This window comes from Haliaeetus albicilla, chromosome 2 (assembly GCF_947461875.1).
Source record: "Haliaeetus albicilla chromosome 2, bHalAlb1.1, whole genome shotgun sequence".
Taxonomy (NCBI): Eukaryota; Metazoa; Chordata; class Aves; order Accipitriformes; family Accipitridae; genus Haliaeetus; species Haliaeetus albicilla.
In genome coordinates, this window is record NC_091484.1 from 29121517 (window position 1) to 29137186 (window position 15670).

Here is a 15670-nt window from a genome sequence, read left to right on the forward strand (position 1 = left end):
CTCAGTGCAAAGAACTCTGTCCATCAGTTTGCACCAAAGAAATTACAGAGGCCAGGCTTTTATGAAGCCCCTAATCCTAACATGAAACCCCCAAATACAAAGCCAGTTCTACTAAAAGGATGGTGGTATATAAGAGGATTTGTGGGTGCATGATTTGCTGCATCATATAACCCATAAAAAAGCAAGGGCATCACATGGATGTAGATTAAGGAGTACAAGAAATTATAAGGAGATGTTGACCAGCAGCCTGTTGACCATTCTCCTTACTTATGTAGTTGAGAAGATTTCCAAGTGAGATTTTGGAGGAGAAGAGCTACGGAGATTTGCCAGTATGTCTGGGAAGACTTCTGAGAACAGATAACAGATTTGAATATTAGGGGAAGTCACAAAGGTGCCTGCTACAACAGCCAGGCAAGATTCAGATGGTCAGTAGTTGATGATAGGAAAAATTAATTAATCTCTTCTGACTAAACAGGACATGATAGGCTCCATCACAGGATGGACTGTGAAGAAATATGTGAAAGGGAAGACAGATTAGCTGTAAGAGGGAAGAGAAAGCAAGATGCATAGAGAAAGCAACCCGATCAGAGCAACCCAGACAAGAAAAAAAAAGTATCAAATATTGTTGTATAAAATATGTGAGAAAACACTGGTATGTATTAGGCCTGGTAACCATACTTTTTTCTTGTATAGCAACAGAGCCTAAGCACTTTCAAAAAACAAAACAAAACAAAAAAACCCCTATATTCGCACAAAAATTCTGTGTATTTTTACATAGCATAAAGGTGCCTTCCAGCAATACTTAGTAATTCAGTGCTATGAAGAAGAAATTGTTTCCTGCCACAAGTTAGGTGAACAATATCCTGTCTTTTAAATTGACTCCTATACTTTTCTAATACCAAGGAAAATAAGAGAATGTAGTCTAGGTAGAAGAGATCCTCCGGACTCTTGCCCTGTAGAAATGCACAAAAAAGAACGAGCAGTGACACTAAATGTATTATGAACTGGTGGATGATGAGAAAGATTATGCTGTAATTTTCATCACTTAGGAATTATAGAATATTAGTGCCCTTAGTAAAGGCCCCTCTAGACTGACAATTTAACTACAACATTGCCTAATAATTATACAGGCCATATGAAATCTTCAGCAGCTTGTCTACTTTTCACTCTTATCTGCAATCTATTATACTCTGTAGTCTCATAAACAGATATAAAGAAAATGGTTCTGATTTTTTTAAGGCATCACTAAAAATGCTAATTAAACCTATAATGATGGGTCTACTGAGGATAGGGCATCAAATGTACAAGCTCAAGGATAAAATGTCACACTGGGCCAGTGCTTGAATTTAGAGAAGGACCAGCCAGTTCTTGATTATCGTAGTTTCATGCTGCATTTGTGGTGTATTTTGCATTGATTTATGGTAGACTGAAGAAAATGTTGTGGAATTTCATTTGCAAGTGGGAAGTTTCAACAGAATGAGTTTTTCTTTAGCGTAGTATTCAGAGGAGACCAATAATTGGTATTTATGGCATTTGTCAATCTTTAAGATATGTCTATGAAAAGATTAAACCACCCAAACTCCCTTTTAAAGTAGCTTTTGTATTCACTGGTATCTTATTTTCTTGATAAAGTGCTTTCATCACTTCATTTGTGTGCATGTTAGCAGTGTCTACACTCCTGGCAGTTTCAACTGCTTGCAGTCTCCAGAGACAAATATACTTTTGCATTTCTTGCACCTATAATCACTATTTTCTTGTCAGTCATACAGGCTTGACTGCAGAAGATAGTTGTTTTACTTGCTCATGCTGCAACAGGTGATGGGCAAACAAGGGATGCACCTACTGTGCTCAGTAAAACATGTCATTGATATTACATGAGAAGAGTACTCTCAGAAGGGTTTTACTAGGCCTGTAGAAAAAGTTCATGTGTGAACGTGTGAAACTCTGGGATCATTTGCTCTTCATGGATAATTTGTACGTTAGATGTGCAGTAGCAACCACTTAAATGTATAACCTCAGGGTATAGTAAATCTTTTTATTTTAGTGGCACCTACCTCCACAGGGATTTCTTTCTAGACCCTTGTCATAAATTGGTTTGAAGCAGATGTGTTCATTAATTGGGTCTAATAATGATTATAATTTATTCTCTCTCTACTGCCTGGGATTTTATTCACTATAGAGTCGTCATTTTATGAAGTGCTCTTTTTGAAGGGTAGGCTTGGTAGGGCTCCGTCTTGCAAATAACTGATATACTGAAATCTATCCATTTCAGTCCAGGAGCACTACTAACATTTGATAGTAAGGATCAGCAGGATTGGGTCCAACAGTTTTTAATATTGTTCTGAAGTACAATAAATTTGCTGGTTTTACCATATGAGTTTAAGCAGTCATTGATATGATATAGAAGAGCTTTTAGACTTCTGAGTTTTCACTGGAACTGTGGATACTTTTATTTTCAATAGCAACAAAAAGCCTGGCTGGCTCAGATAACGTTCTTTGAATAGCATTCATGTAATAGCAACTTGGCACTATGTGTATTTGTTTGAAAAGACAATTGATGATGTTTTAGGGTTATAACAAAATAGCTCTTCTTAGATACATCCTTTTTAAAAAATTGGCTGTATTTATCATGCTCAGAATCTCAGCCTAAAAGCTTTCATTATTGTTAAGTCAAGCTTTTACACAACTAATGATTAGTAGAAAAATTTCTGGAACTTCATTTTTACTTTATTGCCAATCATGACATTTATTATAGAATCATGGAATCATAGAATGGTTTGGGTTGGAAGGGACCTTAAAGATCATCTAGTTCCAACCCAACTGCAGGGACACCTTCCACTAGACCAGGTTGCTCAAAGCCCCATCCAACCTGGCCTTGAACCGCTGATTTTAAACATAAATGTTGAATTTTATTTTAAACACAAATGCTCTCAGCTTGGTTTCATCCTTGTTGCTTTCCTCCTCCTCTCTGCTGCAGTCTTTGGTGATCGTGTTGATTTCCACCCATTCTCTGAGTCTTTTTTCTATATACTATCTTCTGCACCCAGATGTTTATGTGCTAAAACAGATTGTGTTTTTTGCCTTTTCCCTGGGTAACACTATGACATCTGTATTTAGTTTTTTGCTGCTGTTGTTGTTTTCAAGTGTGTGCTGCCATCTATGGAGTAATCATTGAAATAAGTCTGATATAAAAAGATGTTTTATCAAAATATTATGGAAAACAAGATCTAGCTAGTGGAGAAGGTATCATAGAGCAGTTGGCCAGATCTCAAGAAATCCTGTTTCTCTGTAGTCCCAGATTTCACAGGTGAAAGTATGCTGTTTAGAAAATCAGCAACTTCTAGGAGATAAGTTATTCAGTAGATTTATTTATAGTGGACAAACTGTCAGGGCAGCCTGAAAATTAGAATAAGGTTGCTTTGTCCTCTAATCCTGTAACTTGTTCCTTTTCCTTCCCTGTTACCTTTCACATGGCCTAGTCCTTCAGCAGTTTCTGAGATCTGTTTATTTTATCTTTCTTCATTTGCTTTTTAAAGCTTAATTTTAATTCCTTGTTCTTCCCCAGCATCTTAACTGTCTTTGTGCCTCTCCTCTGTGTCCAGTTTCAACCTGCCAGGTTCCAGGCTTCCCTCCTTCAGATCCCTTCAGAACACAGTACTGAAGATCAGTCCCCATTCTCTCTCTTTCATAACATTTCATTGCTTGATATCTATTTTAAGGTATACATTTATTGCGTACATTTATTCAAGTTGGTCTGGAAAGCACTTGTAGAAGTAATTTTCTCTATACTTTTATGAAGTGCCTGTGGGGTATCTGTGCATGCGTAGAAGCTACCAGCTTTTATCTTGATACTGTTCATATGCTTTTCAGCTTGCAAACTTTTGACTAAGGATTTTAGTGTCTTACAACCTTGAATAAGGTTAGGTATATGAATTCCTGGCAATCAGAATTCCATTCATTTAAGTTAGGAGGTGTGACAGAGAACAACTATGTCTTTAGGTCTTTCCTCTGCAAAAAACGGGGTTGGAGTGGGTTTATATTTAACCACCACTGCTTAAATGCTTTATTATAACACAAGACATTAGAATCAAAAGGAAAAGTTTAACCTATATGGACGAAGCATTATTAAAAACATCTTCTGATATTTTTTTCTTATTGCTGAACTTAGAAATTGATCTTATTTCCCAGCATCAGAGACAAAACGAAGAAAAAAAAATCAATGCTGAAGATTGATCAATGTTTTTCAAAACTGACTTAATAAGATAAAAATCAATGCAGCTGTATTATTTGCCATTATTTTATCACCAGTATCATTCAAACATGGTAATATTTGATTCTTAAGTTAAATGTGAAAATATTTCAGTTACCTCCTACAGAGGCAAAAATACTTAAGAAGGAAGGATTTATTTAGTCAAAAATTGGTTTTCTTTTTAATCCTAATTTTGGAACTTTGAGTTCTGCAGAAACTGAAAACAGTTTCATATTTTAAGTGCCAGTATATAATTGTTCCTTTAATTACAGAGACTTAAATAGAACAAATTATTACTTATATTTGCAAATTACAAGCTCTGATCCTCTCTTCCTCCTGCAAATAGCAGTTCCATCTTGCTTGGTTGAAAGATCTGTACTCAAAAATTTGAAGGTAAGCTTGGGCACCTCATTTTCCCCATGGCAGACTCACAGTGCTTCGAATTTAGAGCCTTACTGTACAAATGCATTGGCTGATTAATTTTTTTTTTTTTTGCAAAAATGAGTGGGTTATTTGGGGGGTTTTGTTTGTTTTTTCCCAGTGATCATTTCCCTTTTCTGTCCCCACTGTGCCTAATAATATTAAGATCCCTTATTGATCTATTTAAAGAAAAGTCTTAAAAACTGTCTTGTGTAATATCAGTGAACCAATCCCTAAGCCATGAGTTTGGCTTAACAGTTGAGACTTTTTTAAAAAAATAATTTGCATTTTAATATTTCAATTCCTGTTTACTTGCTGCCTTGGGTTTAGCCCTTTGGGCTCCTAGTTTGAAATTTCTTGTAACAACTGAGGGCTAGAAAATGTCCTTTTAGGGAAGAAAGTCAAGATTCTCATATAATCACTGGGATGTGTGAACTGGGATTTTAGGGAAGTATCAGACATAGAAAGATTCCTGAAAAAATCCTGGATATTGGCAAGCCTCTGGTAATGGCATCTTTTGTTTTAAAGATTTATTTCATGAGCACAGAAAGGCGGCTTTCTGCATAAAATTCTATTGAATTGAATCCCTATCTGGAAGCTGGGCCAGAATGTCATAAAATAGGAAATGCAAACCTAATAGTAGGTAGACACAGTTTTTGAGAATACAGGACTTAATCAGGTTCTCTGTCGGGCCAGTTACTTTTACCTCTCTTTTTCATATTCCTTTACTAATTGATAAATGTAGTGAGTGTGCTCCTCTCCTTAAGTAGCTCTGAGCAGCAATATGTACATTCATTGAGAACAGACAGTCCTACCCCTTCATTCTCTCCTTCGTCATCAGCTTCATTATAGACAGTATCTGCAATTGCATAACAAGAGAGCTTGTACTTGTAACTCTCCTCTCCCTTTCCTCCTCCCTCTGTACTGCGAGAGAGAAGTAGCATGGCATATTGCATAGCTAAAAGGTTATCAAGCCTGAATTTGTTACACCTCTGACTTTGGCAGGCAAGCATTTGCAACCACTGTAGAAATACATGGCTCATCACCACATGAAGCTGGACACCCTGAGAAGATAGATGATATTGGATTGGTTTTCTTGTTGCTCTGCAAACAATCAAACAGGCTTAAGCTATGCAATCTGATACTCCCTAATTGACAGCTTTTCCAAGGTTCATTTGTTAACTGAGAGCATGACATGTATTGAAGTTGTTTCTTCATAATGCATTTGGCATTAACAGGAGAAGCTGTCGAACGCCTCAGACATCAACATCTCAGCAATAAGATATTTTGCCTCCAGGTTTGACTATATAACTAGTGACTTTATATTTGCAAGGGCATTTGGAATGAGCATATGAGAGGACAGGACATAAGAAAAAAGCTTAAATACATTCCCCAAAAGAAAATTTGTGAGAAAGTATTTTTGCTGCTTGGGACATTTACCTGAGTTTCACACTTCAGCTGTTCTTTTTTCTTTTGGTATAAAACCTTGGTTTCTTGCTTAACAAAGTACTCGCTGAATACTCATTGGGTTTCAGAGAGTTCTTTTATTTTAGTAGATTAATAAATAGGCATATGTGATTTTATTTATAGTGATGAAGAATTTGTGTGTAAAAGACATGCTCAGGGGTTTAACTTGCCTGTGCATCCACAAGAGGATAAAATAAAACCCCCAAAATCCTCTATTTCAAAGAACCCTAACGTTTCCCCCAGATGAAGCCCATGTTTATTTGAAAGAATAAATTACCTGTGTAGAAGAGGCCAGAGGATGATTTCTCCACTGATCTTGTCACTGTTTCGCATTTGCTGTTTTCTTGTAGCTAGTTTTCATAAACAATTTCTTGGTTTCTTAGAACACAAATTGTGCCAGAACTCTAACATTCAGGGTGGTTTGTTTGGGTTTTTTTCACTCTGTAAAAGATTTCCACTATCTACTCTTCCTTGCAACTGTTCATATGCTGATACCTCGCAAGATGTTCACACAGGGTCTATAAGTACTAATTAACAGCTTGGTCATAAATCCATCATCATTAATAGCTGCTGCTTCTCCTGCATCCCATGAACTTGATAGTTACAAGATGAATTTATCTTAGATGTACAAAAAATGTATTTTAATTTCACTTTGTTCTTCTTACTTTGTGTAAGCATGTTGCTCTAAATATTTAGGTTAATTTCTCTAGCACCTAGTTAAGTTTCTACACATATTCTTCCTTCTGGAAAGAGTACATCCCTGAAGAAGTACATGAAATTTTACAGATGTTGTCAAAATAATGAAGGAGTTTCAGTGGTGCTTTGACTAGCGTTGTTTAGGAAGTCAAACACAGATGTTTAGATGAGGAAAAAAACAAATGAATGGGTCAGGACGCCTTCATTTCACAAGAATAAAGAGCCTAGCTTTGACCTCTTCAAAAAATGCCAGGGAAGAATGAGCAAAGCCAGATTCTGCTTAGAAAAGCCCAGAAACAAACTTTTTGAAAGCCCTGAGGTCTGGAACCTAAGCACACGTCTCTCCTCTCTCTGTAAACACCAACGACCTGAATTCCTGCAGCCAAATATTCCTGAGCTTTTGAGGGACACTCTGGATCTGTCTCCATCTAAGTACTTTCTGTTTTATTTGCAAGGTCTGTTGGCAAATGCCATTTGCGTCCCTGGTGAGCACTGACTCCAGAGGCCATTCTGTCTTGCAGGGCAAGCACAAGTTGCATGTGGACACGGGACTGGAAGGCACCTGGTGTGGCCTCATCCCCATTGGGAATTCCTGCGAGAGCGTGACCACGACAGGCCTCAGGTGGAACCTCAGTAAGTCAGACACCTCTGGGATGGTGGGTTTGACGTTATCCTAACTGCACGTTTACACCAGTCTCACCAGTGCTGAAGGGCCTTAGGTATTTGAAGGTGGAGCATGGCACTGAATCCCTGCCAGGCCATTTTTTTCTAGAAATGGAGGGGTTTTTTAAAAAAAAAAGAAGATAAATATATTTAAACCTGAGATATCGCAGGCGGAAACATGTTTTCCATTTGGGAGTCATTGTGCTGTTTAAATAGAACATTTGTTGAGGTCATGATACATTACCATCTTAATACATTGCCCTCCAGGGAGGGGAAGCTGCAAGTGCCTAAACTCCTGGTTATAAGCCATAAAGTTACAACAGACAAATAATAATGTGATACAGATTATTAAAGCTACCTCACTTCTCCTGAACTTCTTCATGTATATTGTCTGTTTGTCAACTCTGAATGAATAGATCTTTTTCTTATTTTAAAGTGGGAAAAAGTACATTTGATCTAGAACAGGAACATTTATCGGTAGAGAAAGGAGGTTTCTTGACCAAAAAAATGGAAACCATCTTCATCCTTCTGCCCCCTTCTCCCACACTGAGTCATTTAGGATGTATTTACTCAGGAAAATAATGGGATATTTTAGATAAAGTTTCATTAAAACTTAACAGAACCAAAGGAGTAATTTGAGAGGCTCTGGTCGTGCAATCTGATTTACATGGCCAGACTTTAGAATCATCCCATGTAGAAAGGGCACATGGTTCTCAAGTTTGCAGTGAAGTGCCTTCATTGGCTAGTAATTAATCTGAGGTTGACCCACTGTGCTGGCCAGCAGCACCTGTGCTAGTCTAGGGCGTGTCTTGTTCCACTGAGTGTTTGAGCATGTGCAGTTAAGGAGGTGGTAGGCATTAGTAGCTCACTAATGATAAAAAAATATAAATATGGCATTAATTTCAGGATGTGAGAGACTTGCCAAGTAAAGAGCTCTCTGGCTAGTGATGTTTTCATCCTTTTAAACTGGAATGTAAGCTGAATGTATTGTATAAGGGATGTTCTCTTAATTTGAAAGAGTCCAATATTTTCATTTGTACTGATAAGTACAGTTGACAAGTAAGGTACTGAATCTTCCATCTGCTCATCTCATGTTGTACAGTGAATTTTGCGGCCTGTTGCACTGAGGGACTACTTATTTCTCAGTAAATGTTCTACCCTCCAGACCAAGGTGAAAGAAGCTCAAACCAGCCTCATGCTAATGAAGGGAGCATCTCTGAAGCCTGTGTCGCTTTGCAAAAGGGTACTCTGTGGATCAAAATGTGGTAGATGCTGTGAGGTTGCAGTCCTTTCTTGTGGCTTTGATTTTTGGTTTAGAAAGTTATTTTTCAGATACATCAGAATTTTTTTGAGTTTAATGACATAAATTTCATCAGATTTACAAGGGGCTCATTAGAAAGATGGTAATTTTAAAGATGACCTGTTTGCTCCCACAAATGACATGGCTTTGTTGCTACTAAATTATGATTGCCTGATCTTCTGAAGCTAAGGAGAAAGGGGTTACTAGTCTAGCTGTGCCAGCTGCAGGGGAACGCAGCAAGAGGTGCAATGGTAACAAATAGTAAGTTTGCATCTAGGATTGGGCTGACATACCAGTTTCTTCCATGTTTATCTGTCTAGTTGTGCTGTAATAAACTTCTTCAGGTTACTTAGAGGCATAGCTAGATATGGACCTAGGGGGATTTTTATTACACTTAATTTGGCCTTTTTTCTTCTTTTTCTGGGGGACAAAAAAGTATTCAAGTGACTGTTTCCTACTTGTTTCATGTTAACGTGACACCACCATCTCTGCTTCTCCCAGTCCTTGTTGCTGTTTCCAAGAGGAAACCTTGGACCTTTACAGTGTTTTCCTTAGTGATGTGTACACTGTACCCCATTACAGGCTACACTGTCAGTCTCAGTATTCACATTTCTCACAGGCTGTAGTTCCTTCATTTATTTCTCTGCATTATCATCACAGATATATAAAAACTAAAATGATCTGGTCTTCCTTGAAGGTGTTTAATCTATCTGAGACACCAAGGTCATTACAACCTGAAACTGCTCTTGTGCCCAAGTGACTGGAGCTATCCTTTACTCATCCAAATACAGATTTTGAATCAGGTTATTGTTCAGATACTGATAAAACAAATTAAAAGGTAGTTGCATCCCCCAAAAGGGAAACCAATATCTCAAATACAGCATGTAGTTAGTTATTTGGTTGGATTTTCTCCCTAATAAATAAGCCTTATATTCAGATAACCTAAGTTTGATATTAGCTTTCATTTGTTAATGACTTCTGTGCTGCCTGTAGTTCTGCAGTAACTTTTTAAAATGTTAGTCCTCCTGTAAATTTTGATGGAGAAGCAAAGGCTCACCTGGGAAGAAAAGGGAATAAAAAGATACTGAAGTGTGACATAGATGTCAGCATTGCTGCTGATGGCTGGCAGTGGCAGAGCTTTCCCTGTTCATTCATTAATGGCACTCTGAGCACACTTTCATAAACCTCAATGAATAAAATTGTTTGGTTATGAATTCATTTTTATGTGTAAATCATGAAAGAAATGGAATTTTTAAGCCAAACATGACATGAAAAGCCTTTTTCTTCAGTTTGTTATGGAATTAATTGAATATGACCTAACAAATTTGGTTTTAAAAAGTAATTTTTGAGTCCTCAAAATATTTGTTTTAAGTAACTGGGTGATAAATTAATTCCGGAATTTCAGTTGTTTCTGAACAGTCAAATATGATGCGTTTGGTGAGAGGGGAGCCCTCATTTTTGCAAACAGTAATTTCCAGCAACTCAAAATTCAAATAACACTGCAGTACAAGAAAGAGCTGGCTTCACATCAAGGTTTTTAATGTTTAACACTGATTTCCGTCTGAGCTTATCTAGATTACTCTGCTGATTAAAATTTGTAAAACCTTCAATGGGTGGTCAGATGTTATCTGTGTCTAATCTACAGGTGCTGTCATGAGACTTCATAGCTTCTGAATAGAAAAAGACAAGGATAAATACCTAAGAAAGACAGAAGCTGTGTATTGGGGTTGAGAGTAGGCAACGAAAGCTCTCATTTCAATGGCTGAATTAGATAAACCTGAAATCTGTAAATTATTCTGCCAGGAGAGAAACAGCAATGTCTTGATTATATTTTTAATATTGCAGAATTCAGTATTTTTTGTGTGTCTGTGTGAGGATGCAACATGTATGCATGCTTTTATGCATGCTTATCTTACCTTAGTTATTTTCTAGCACTTGGCACAAACAGAACTTTCATTTATTTTAGTTCTCATCTTATGGGTGAAAGAACTTGGAGAAGAAAGTGGAAAATTGATTAGAGAAAATGTTTTTTATCCATACTTGCTATTGTGTAGCACACATTCAGAACACATTATAAACATATTCTTTCCACTCCCAAAGGGATACAGATTTTTTTTTCTATTAAAATCTGATTTACAGCACAGGAATCAGATAATGTTTTATCTGATTTGACTCACCTGGCTGCTTGCTGATAACAGCTCTCATGTCTAATAAATAAATAACGAAAAATCCAATAATGCCAGAATTACCCAGCATTCTTCATTAGGTCCTCAGTGGTGCTTTCATGGAAGGTTAATAAGAATGAAGGTAGAAATCAACTGCACTGCTCATTGAAGAAGAGGTTGGAGGGTAATGGTAGGCTTTTCTAGGAAATGGTTCCTTTTCTAGGAAATTGCTGTAGAAAATAATCTTGCCAACTAATTTACTCTTCATCCCTATGGCCTTTGATATGCTGTATGTCATACCTGTACTGAAAATGCCAGCATATATATATATAAACTATGTGTGTATGTGATTGTGCTTTCCAGATAATGTTCATGCAAATTTGCTTCTTTAGGCAGGAAGTTAAATTGCTGTAAAATGCTACCATTCAAAGAAGTCCCACTGTCATTTCACTTCAAAAGACAATAGCAATAACAATAAGAGCAAGACCTTTCTCTAACTGTAGCAACAGAGCATCCACTGACTACTAACTTCACAGGTAAACAGGATCCAAAATCTTTCTGATGCTGTTTACATTGTTAGTAAAATTGAAATGTTTGCACTGTTTTCCTCATTGTTTTACTTCATTGGGGTTTTGTTGATGTTGCATTGTGAATGGAACAAAAAGATTACAAAAGCAGAGGAGTTTTATGTTTTAGGAGAATTCAGAGTCTAAACGACCAAAGAAAATGAGTAACTCCTTAAAATAAGTTAGACTGTGAGGGACTCTTCTGGGAAAGGCTGTAAATTAAGATGGACAGGTATCTGTGTGCTAGTGAAGCTGTTTGTATAAGCACTCTGTAACCTGTTTCATAACTGAAATAGTTTACATGGCACATATTGCAGCCCCAGTTCATTCTGAGGCAAACTAAGCAGCAGTCCCAGGAGTAGGTCTGTTTTCAGTGGCAGAGTAAAAAGCTTCACAGCTGGATTCCCCTCTCCTCTGCTTTCCTCTCCTTCCCTCCCTTCTCATGTTCTTCACTGGTAGAAGACTCCCAGTCCATCAACTGGGATCTATCTTCAGAGCTTCGGCGATGTATTTTGTCCCTTATTCATTACAGTTCTAAGACCCTGGGTAGGGCAGGGTGACAGAAATAGTGCCGCTGCTCCTGAAGTTTCGGGTGATTTTGACCTTTTGTGAGCTATTTGCCTGCAGGAGTGCTATCTGCCTTCCAGGGTCACATCATTTGTTACAAGGCAAGGCCTGCTGAAATACTTTCCCAATAAAGCAGATGTTCTGATGGTGGCAGCCTGGCATCCCACTGCTTTACTGCAAGTCAGCAAAAGCAACAATGAGGCCATTGCTTAGCATTGCATGAAATGATTTCGAACCAAAAAGACCATTTGGCGTACATTAAAGGACTGATGAGCACAGAGCTCAGTAGTTCTGGGGCCCTAAAGCTGTATTTGCATTTTTTTTTCTGAACAGCAGCTTGAACACCCAGTCAAACTTTGTGAAGGGGCTTGAAATGGGGATTTGAGGTAATACATTCATTCCATTTCCACATATTTCAATGAATGTTTGGAATTAGTGGGAGGGAGATTTGGTTCCAGCTCTTTAGCAAGGTAGCAGGGTCCTGGCATTCAGTTTGGAAAGGCTGCTTTAGATATGCTCTTCCAGATCACACTGTTGGGGCAACATTACTGCTGTAGGACTCCACTTACGGAAAGATTCATGTGAGTACCTTGGTTCTGAACTAGCTCAAACCACTTCCAGCGGTAAGTTTAGCCCAGTTGGATGGCCGTCTTTAATGGGACATAGGGAGTGTATATATGATCCTTCCATACAGCAGTAATAGGCAGTAATTGCCAGGAAGGGGTAGAATAAAAAAATCACGGAGAGACTTCTCCAGCACAGCTATGCACAGAGCGGATGGCTCTCCACGACCTAATACCATCCTGAGGTAAACTGGAGACACTTATTTATGTCTAGCTACATTGCCGTGGCACATTGCAACTATGGAAACTAATTTCATTGTTAATATAGAGGTGAGAGGGTTGTCAAGAGAGCAAAATGCTGTTTTTTCCCTTGCATGCCCTATGTTACTTCAGTCCCTCCTTCCGCTAATGGAAGTGTAACCTGGAGGTATGAGGAAGTAAGTGCTCTGCTTCAGCCCAGCTTTGGTGCAGATAATCCTCATCTCTCTGGTGGCAGTAGATTGGTGAGAATACTAAAGTCGCATCAAAATCAAAAGCAACCAACTGCTACTGAAGGATATGAGTCGTAAAGACAAAGCACCTTTCTGGGGAAAAGAGAGATCTGCAGAGAACCAGAGAGCTGCCATTTAGATTGGTGGGGGACCAAAGTAATTCTGTGGATTTCAGCGGTGGCTCTGAATTTTCACTGGTGAGTGCGGGGGCAGAATTTGTCCAAGAGACCTTTGAGTTTATACTAAAGACACTTAACCCTAAAGGCATTCTCATCAGTCAACCTGCCCATACGGATAGTGGGAAATCATCTCATTTAGACAATGGCAGAGGCAAAGCTGAAATGTAATGGTGTAGTTGCATGAAAGTCAGTGAAAAATTGGCCAGAGTACAAATGCTCGTTTGTCATATCCCTTGCAAATATACTTTAATTGTTTTCATATTTAAATGCCCAGAATCAGCCATAATAAATGTAAATGTCACACTGCCGAGAGATTACCAAAAACAAGAAAGCTCTCTGAGGCATGTGATGAGTTATTGCCAGTTCCCAAGGTCTCTACAGAACCACAAAAGGGCAAGGACCGGTAGGAGGACAAATCAATCATGTCTGGCTGGAGTCTCCCAGAGTTAAAAAATAAGATGCATTTGTTTGTGGTGACTCAGTTAATGAACAAGTGGGCTATTTAGATTTTGGGGGGGTTGTTCAAGCAGGTAGGCATTACCATTAAGAATTGACTCCTCCTTTCCAATTTGTTTATGGACCTTTTAGTTGTGTTTATATTTTAGTACATACTGGTGTATGTGATTGATCTCTTCTCCCCAAAAACATGACACTAAGGGAAATTATTTCCTCTGCAGTGATCTATTCCTGTACCTTAATGGCAAACAGTTCTGGCTATTCCCTCTACAGAGTCTCAATTCTTCATTTGCTGCTCCCTTTGTAAACACTTGGCATGTTGTATCTGAGGGGGCCCTGCTCTCTCCCAGTTTTTGCCACTATATGTTTGTGGAAAAGAAGAGGTGGATTTTTCTTTGCTTTTATATGAAGTTCTGGAGAGGACAAAAGTCTGGTGGATGTCGTCACTGACTTGTTGGATGCTTCTAAAAAGTTATGTTTTGGCTGTAAGTTGTTTGTGGCATCCTGACTTGTAATTAATAAGCCGTTAATAACTGACTGTAGTGACTGTGCTCTGGAACTATTAATTTTAGACATACACACCAATTGCAGACCACTAAGCAAATCTGTTGTTTTCAGGTGAGTTGAAAAATACAGATTTCTGATAGATGAATACATGTCTTGCTGTAGAAGCAGCTGTGGCTTCTTCTGGGCAGTGTGTTAGTTTTGGCTGGGGCAGAGTTAATTTTCTTCATAGTAGCTAGTATGGGACTATGGTTTGGATTTGTGCTGGAAACAGTGTTGATAACACAGGGATGTTTTCGTTACTGCTGAGCAGGGCTTGCACAGCGCCAAGGCCTTTTCTGCTTCTCACCCCACCCCACCAGTGAGTAGGCTGGGGGGGCACAAGCAGTTGGGAGGGGACACAGCCGGGACAGCTGACCCCAGCTGACCCAAGGCATATCCCAGACCATATGATGTCATGCTCAGCGTATAGAGCTGGGGGAAGAAGAAGGAAAGGGTGGACGTTCGGAGTGATGGTGTTTGTCTTCCCAAGTAACCATTACGTGCGATGGAGTCCTGCTTTCCTGGAGGTGGCTGAACACCTGCCTGCCCATGGGAAGTGGTGAATGAATTCCTTGGTTTGCTTTGCTCGCACGCACGGCTTTTATTTTACTTATTAAATTGGTTTTCTCACTTTTCCTCTTCTGATTCTCTCCCCCATCCCACCAGGGGGGAGTGAGCAAGTGGCTGTGTGCTGCTTAGTTGCCAGCTGGGGTTAAACCACGACAGACAGTAAATACACATGTGGGAGTCAGGGCAACAGCAGGAAGCGGAAGAAAAAAGAGAGAGAGTGGCAAAACTGAGATGTGAGGAGATCTCATTTGGGATTAGAAACATGTTTTGGAGAGAAGAAAGGGCATATATGAATACAGAGGTTGAGAAAATGAGAGCAGAGGTGTTTTAAATAGACAGTTGACATCTTGCCTTTTGAAGCACTGAATTGAGACCAAAATTTCTCGGTCTTGTTATTTCTCTGCTGTTAGCAATCTCCCTCGTTTTCCACTGCTGTCCAGGCATAATAACCTACTTCTACTGTGAGTAAACTGGTCAGCTCAAGTGATGCAGGCCTGTCCACAGGATCTGCCTGGGTATTGATCCAACAGCAAAGGATGGCATTAGACATTTGATTTGAAAAGAAGAAGGAAAACTCTTTACTTGCACTCTTATGGCTACCAATTCAAGACTCTGAAATTAGGGAAAACCAGAAACAGAGAAATGAAATTAATCAGTGGGTTTGAGTGTAATCATGGTTATAGATTCAGGACACTGGCATCATTCAGTGTCCCAGGTGTATTCTCTGGGAATGAATCTGGAGCCGTAGTTGAAGGTGCAGATGTGTACAACC

At 38.8% G+C, this 15670-nt stretch overlaps 1 protein-coding gene across 6 annotated transcripts in view; it reads left to right on the forward strand.

Moving 5' to 3' along the window:
• TPK1 (thiamin pyrophosphokinase 1) overlaps positions 1-15670 on the forward strand; it is a 317863-nt gene that overhangs the window by 245714 nt on the left and 56479 nt on the right. For 5 of the 6 annotated variants that reach the window (XM_069812003.1, XM_069811993.1, XM_069812024.1 and 2 more), the window contains one exon: positions 7354-7465. In XM_069812003.1, coding sequence (XP_069668104.1) covers positions 7354-7465 — 112 coding nt within the window. Of the gene's footprint in view, positions 1-7353; positions 7466-8597; positions 8739-15670 lie in introns of all 6 variants that reach the window. The other variant, XR_011329666.1, reaches the window with a different exon arrangement.